Source organism: Doryrhamphus excisus, linkage group LG7 (genome assembly GCF_037039965.1).
Source record: "Doryrhamphus excisus strain RoL-2023G ecotype Guam linkage group LG7, RoL_Dexc_Guam_v1.1, whole genome shotgun sequence".
In the NCBI taxonomy this organism is placed as follows: Eukaryota; Metazoa; Chordata; class Actinopteri; order Syngnathiformes; family Syngnathidae; genus Doryrhamphus; species Doryrhamphus excisus.
The window spans coordinates 14,382,344-14,389,867 of NC_136363.1; the positions used below are offsets into that span (position 1 = coordinate 14,382,344).

The following is a 7,524-nucleotide window of genomic DNA, read 5'->3' on the forward strand; positions in this document are numbered from 1 at the left end:
GAGGACAAAAGTGAGCGCCCCTGCTGGTGGCAGGAAGTGTGTGTGTGTGTGTGCGTGTGAGAACATGTCAAACATGATGGTCTCAGATGTTGGAGGACATGTTCCTCAACGTTGGGAAGATGAAGGAGATTATTTTTATCGTCAAGTTATTTTTAGATCAGTCACCTCCTTCCTCTTTGCTTTCCCATGCTCGCCGTGAGATGTTCGTGTGTCCTCCCGCCTTCTAGAAGCGTCCCGGCATGGCCGAGCAAGTCCACGGGAGCACCGTGTCCTCGGATGTCCACTCCCCCTCCGTCCTTGAGCCGGAGCAGAGGGCAGCCTTGGTCTTCGTCCTGGTCCTCCTGGTCTTCCTGGGCCTGCTGATGGTGCGCTGCTTCCGCATCCTCCTGGACCCGTACCGCAGCATGCCGTCCTCCACCTGGACCGACTACACCGAGAAGTACACCTTCGACTACCGGATCTCCTGACAGGCGGCGTGAGAGGTGGCCAGATCCCCCGCGGGTCGCTGCCTGAGGATCCAAAAGAGCTTCCAAGGAGAACAGAACCTCGGAAGCGGAAGAACCAGAAGCTTCACGGGATGCTCTTATTCACAAAAGCAACCAGCTTTTCACTCACTCACGACAAAGGCGACACGGAAGCCTGCACGCCGCCACGAATACATGGCAGTCCTGTGGGAACATCCAAGCTCACATGGAAGCACGGACTCCATAGCTTTACTACCAGATAACAAATACTGCAGTAGCATGCAGTATAAGTCATACTGTACTACTGTACTGTATAACATGTACTCCATAGCATGCGGTATAACACATACTTACATATATATATCATTCATATCAGCTTTGTCGTATACAGCAGGAGGAAAAGATAATATTCATATCAACTTCACTCTTTGCTCTTTTTTCCACATTTTTGCTGTTTTTTCCAAATATTTCAACTGATTTCATCAATAATCTTCTTCCATTGTATTCTCATAATATTCTGACTTTACTCCCATAAAATTCAAAGTACATTTTTCAGTACATTGTTTTCATTGTTATTGTGATGAAATATTCTGGTGAAACCTTTATTGCCGTCATATTTGGACTTATTGGATTCTTACATCACAGGTTAGCTTTTCCCAGGCTAACGCTCCGAAACTTCCCATCCTATTCCTGTGAAATGAGGACTTTTCATTTGGACGAAATGCTCGGAAAATCACTGCAGATTGTTTTTGGGCGTTTGGTTAAATTAGATTTTTCAAATGTGTACGGTACATAAAGTACCTACGTACATACAGTACCTATGTACGGTATATAATTATGGCATGTGTATGTAATGGTATATGATGAGGTTAATGGTATATATTGGTATATGATGAGGATAATGGTATACATTGGTATATGATGAGGTTCATGGTATATATCGGTATATGATTAAGGTATTGGTATATTTTGGTATATGATTATGGTATTGGTATATATTGGTATATGATGAGGATAATGGTATGTATTGGTATATGAGGTTAATGGTATATATTGGTACATGATGAGGATAATGGTATAAATTGGTATATGAGGTTAATGGTATATATTGGTATATGATGAGGATAATGGTATATATTGGTATATGATTAAGGTATTGGTATATTTTGGTATATGATTATGGCATTGGTATATATTGGTATATGATGAGGATAATGGTATTTATTGGTATATAATTATGGCATGTGTATGTAATGGTATATGATGAGGTTAATGGTATATATTGGTATATGATTAAGGTATTGGTATATTTTGGTATATGATTATGGTATTGGTATTGAGGTTAATGGTATATATTGGTATATGATGAGGATAATGGTATATATTGATATATGAGGATAATGGTATATATTGGTATATGATGAGGATAATGGTATGTATTGGTTTATGATGAGGATAATGGTATATATTGATATATGATGAGGATAATGGTATATATTGTGTATGATGAGGATAATCGTATATATTGGTATACGATGAGGATAATGGTATATATTGATATATGATGAGGATAATGGTATATATTGATATATGATGAGGATAATGGTATATATTGATATATGATGAGGATAATGGTATATATTGGTATATGATGAGGATAATGGTATATATTGGTATATGATGAGGATAATGGTATATATTGGTATATGATGAGGATAATGGTATATATTGATATATGATGAGGATAATGGTATATATTGATATATGATGAGTATAATGGTATATATTGGTATATGATGAGGATAATGGTATATATTGATATATGATGAGGATAATGGTATATATTGGTATATGATGAGGATAATGGTATATATTGATATATGATGAGGATAATGGTATATATTGGTATATGATGAGGATAATGGTATATATTGATATATGATGAGGATAATGGTATATATTGGTATATGATGAGGATAATGGTATATATTGGTATATGATGAGGATAATGGTATATATTGATATATGATGAGGATAATGGTATATATTGTGTATGATGAGGATAATGGTATATATTGATATATGATGAGGATAATGGTATATATTGATATATGATAAGGATAATGGTATATTTTGTGTATGATGAGGATAATGGTATATATTGGTATATGATGAGGATAATGGTATATATTGATATATGATGAGGATAATGGTATATATTGATATATGATGAGGATAATGGTATATATTGATATATGATGAGGATAATGGTATATATTGTATATGATGAGGATAAGGGTATATATTGGTATATGATGAGGATAATGGTATATATTGATATATGATAAGGATAATGGTATATATTGTGTATGATGAGGATAATGGTATATATTGGTATATGATGAGGATAATGGTATATATTGGTATATGATGAGGATAATGGTATATATTGATATATGATGAGGATAATGGTATATATTGTGTATGATGAGGATAATGGTATATATTGATATATGATGAGGATAATGGTATATATTGATATATGATAAGGATAATGGTATATATTGTGTATGATGAGGATAATGGTATATATTGGTATATGATGAGGATAATGGTATATATTGTATTTGATGAGGATAATGGTATATATTGTATATGATGAGGATAATGGTATATATTGGTATATGATGAGGATAATGGTATATATTGGTATATGATTATGGAATTGGTATATATTAGTATATGATGAGGATAATGGTATATATTGTATATGATGAGGATAATGGTATATATTGGTATATGATGAGGATAATGGTATATATTAATATACGATGAGGATAATGGGATATATTGTATATGATGAGGATAATGGTATATATTGTGTATGATGAGGATAATGGTATATATTGTATATGATGAGGATAATGGTATATATTGTATATGATGAGGATAATGGTATATATTGGTATATGATGAGGATAATGGCATATATTAATATATGATGAGGATAATGGTATATATTGTGTATGATGAGGATAATGGTATATATTGTATATGATGAGGATAATGGTATATATTGTATATGATGAGGATAATGGTATATACTGGTATATGATGAGGATAATGGTATATATTGGTATATGATGAGGATAATGGTATATATTGATATATGATGAGGATAATGGTATATATTGGTATATGATGAGGATAATGGTATATATTGGTATATGATGAGGATAATGGTATATATTGATATATGATGAGGATAATGGTATATATTGTGTATGATGAGGATAATGGTATATATTGATATATGATGAGGATAATGGTATATATTGATATATGATAAGGATAATGGTATATTTTGTGTATGATGAGGATAATGGTATATATTGGTATATGATGAGGATAATGGTATATATTGATATATGATGAGGATAATGGTATATATTGATATATGATGAGGATAATGGTATATATTGATATATGATGAGGATAATGGTATATATTGTATATGATGAGGATAAGGGTATATATTGGTATATGATGAGGATAATGGTATATATTGATATATGATAAGGATAATGGTATATATTGTGTATGATGAGGATAATGGTATATATTGGTATATGATGAGGATAATGGTATATATTGGTATATGATGAGGATAATGGTATATATTGATATATGATGAGGATAATGGTATATATTGTGTATGATGAGGATAATGGTATATATTGATATATGATGAGGATAATGGTATATATTGATATATGATAAGGATAATGGTATATATTGTGTATGATGAGGATAATGGTATATATTGGTATATGATGAGGATAATGGTATATATTGTATTTGATGAGGATAATGGTATATATTGTATATGATGAGGATAATGGTATATATTGGTATATGATGAGGATAATGGTATATATTGGTATATGATTATGGAATTGGTATATATTAGTATATGATGAGGATAATGGTATATATTGTATATGATGAGGATAATGGTATATATTGGTATATGATGAGGATAATGGTATATATTAATATACGATGAGGATAATGGGATATATTGTATATGATGAGGATAATGGTATATATTGTGTATGATGAGGATAATGGTATATATTGTATATGATGAGGATAATGGTATATATTGTATATGATGAGGATAATGGTATATATTGGTATATGATGAGGATAATGGCATATATTAATATATGATGAGGATAATGGTATATATTGTATATGATGAGGATAATGGTATATATTGTGTATGATGAGGATAATGGTATATATTGTATATGATGAGGATAATGGTATATATTGTATATGATGAGGATAATGGTATATATTGGTATATGATGAGGATAATGGTATATATTGTAAATGATGAGGATAATGGTATATATTGATATATGATGAGGATAATGGTATATATTGTGTATGATGAGGATAATGGTATATATTGTATATGATGAGGATAATGGTACATATTGGTATATGATGAGGATAATGGTATATATTGTATATGATGAGGATAATGGTATATATTGATATATGATGAGGATAATGGTATATATTGTGTATGATGAGGATAATGGTATATATTGTGTATGATGAGGATAATGGTATATATTGGTATATGATGAGGATATAATGAAAGTGAATTAATGGAAAGGAAGGTAGGTAAGTCAAGTCTGAGGAATAGCTGATGTGACGTATCTGAGAGCTAACATGCTAACATGACAATGATGGATATTGTGTTGAATGTAGGTTTGTAGTACTCAAAGTGAGGAATACATGTGGTAGTACACACTGTACGTAAGTATATGGAGTCATATTGAAAATGATAATCATATGCTAATAATGCTAATAATAATAAGTTAGTGCGTATTGCTAAGATGTGAGAATGTTTGGATGAATTCGATGTTATGAAATCAAGTCCAACATGGACTTTGTCCCTCATGTTTGCCCACTGAGGACATATGTCCTCACCTGCCCTGCACGATAAACACACACTCTGCCTCACACACACACCACACACACATGCACACACACACACACGTGGTACACGGATCCTAATCTTTCTTAGAGTAAAAGTATTATTCCAATAATGACATCATATTGTCACACATTAAACATAATAAAATAACATCATAAATCACAAAGCACCCCGCCACATATAGATGGCAGTCCTGTGGGAACATCATTTCATCCAAGCTCACATGGAAGCACGGACTCCATAGCTTTACTACCAGATAACAAATACTGCAGGAGCAATCAGTATAAGTCATACGGTATAACATGTACTCCATGACCTTATTAGCGTACTACATTAGCATGCGGTATAACACATACTTATATTTATAATTCATATCAGCTTTGTCGTATACAGCAGGAGGAAAAAGATAATATTCATATTAACTTCACTTTTGCTCTTTTTTCCACATTTTTGCTGTTTTTTTTCCAAATATTTCAACTGATTTCATCAATAATCTTCTTCCATTGTTTTCTCATAATATTCTGACTTTACTCCCATAAAATTCAAAGTACATTTTTAAGTACATTGTTTTCATTGTTATTGTTATGAAATATTTTGATGTAACCTTTATTGCCGTCATATTTGGACTTATTGGATTCTTACATCACATGTTAGCTTTTCCCAGGCTAACGCTCCCAAACTTCCCATATTTCCATCCTATTCCTGTGAAATGAGGACTTTTCATTTGGACGAAACGCTCGGAAAATCACTGCAGATTGTTTTTGGGCTCATAATTATTATTATGCTACATTACAATTATCATTTAGGATGACAATTCATTACAATCATAATATTTGTGTAATAATTACAAAACTACAATAATGATGAATCATGATTACACTCAAAACATAACTGCAACTGCAAAAATTATTATTGCCCTAAAAATCATCACTCTCACATATTTTTAATACAATAAAATCACAATTAGTACAATAAAAATAATGTTTTACTCAAAATACTTATTACAGGCTGCATGGTGGTTGAGTGGTTAGAACACATGCCACACAGCTAGAAGACCTGGGTTGGAGTCTCCCCTCGGCCATCTCTGTGTAGAGTTTGCATGTTCTCATGTTAGTATATGTAATATTATACCGTATATCATATGTTAGTATATACAATATTACACCATATATCATATGTTAGTATATATAATATTATACCGTATATCATATGTTAGTATATACAATATTACACCATATATCATATGTTAGTATATATAATATTATACCGTATATCATATGTTAGTATATACAATATTACACCATATATCATACTATGTTAGTATATATAATATTATACCATATATCATATGTTAGTATATATAATATTATACTGTGTATCAGATGTTATTATATATAATATTACACCGTATATCATATGTTAGTATGCATGAACCTAGCTGAGGATGTAGTGCAGCGGTGAGCAAACTACAGCCCGGGGGCCACATGCGGCCCACCAAGCGTTTGCTTTCTAAATATTTCAACTTTGAACATCCAAAGTGGCAACATGACTTGCCATCATAAGTGGTATGTTATTATTATTGTGTATTATTTAGTAAAAAAAAGACAACAAAACCGTCAACTGAAAAGACATAGTTTGATGTGGTGTGATGTTCAAGCGCTCCTGAAAAAAAGGACATGAGAACATACAGCTGATAGAATAACACTTTTACAGATCAAATCACACAAATCATTCAAAGAAAATCATAAGCATAAAATAGTGTGTGTTAAATATGTGTTTTGTTAACTTAATGCGGCCCACGATTGAAAATATTTGAGTGAAAGGTTCAATGACAGCGATGTTCCCATGTGCACCCTGACAGTGTGTGTGTGTGTGTGTGTGTGAATGTAATGCGTTCGGGACGCAACGCGCGCACACACATCAGACGACGTGTATCCTCATCTTCTTCAGAAAATGATTTCACATGGGAGATGTTCTCCATGATGGCAAGCACATGGGTGCCTTCCTACCACGTATAACGTGTGTCTGTGTGTGTGTGTCTGTGTG

At 32.3% G+C, this 7,524-nt stretch overlaps 1 protein-coding gene across 1 annotated transcript; it reads left to right on the forward strand.

Annotated features, from left to right (window-relative positions):
* Window positions 1-239: 239 nt before the first annotated feature.
* On the forward strand, window positions 240-500 carry LOC131101573 (cortexin-2-like). The gene has a single exon (XM_078791761.1). The coding sequence runs from the start codon at window positions 240-242 to the stop codon at window positions 465-467; it is 228 nt and encodes a 75-aa protein (XP_078647887.1). The 3' UTR covers window positions 468-500.
* Window positions 501-7,524: the final 7,024 nt, after the last annotated feature.

Bases quoted from the DNA above. Each gene is read 5' to 3' on its own strand.
- LOC131101573 (XM_078791761.1), top strand. From the start codon at position 240: ATGGCCGAGCAAGTCCACGGGAGCACCGTGTCCTCGGATGTCCACTCC.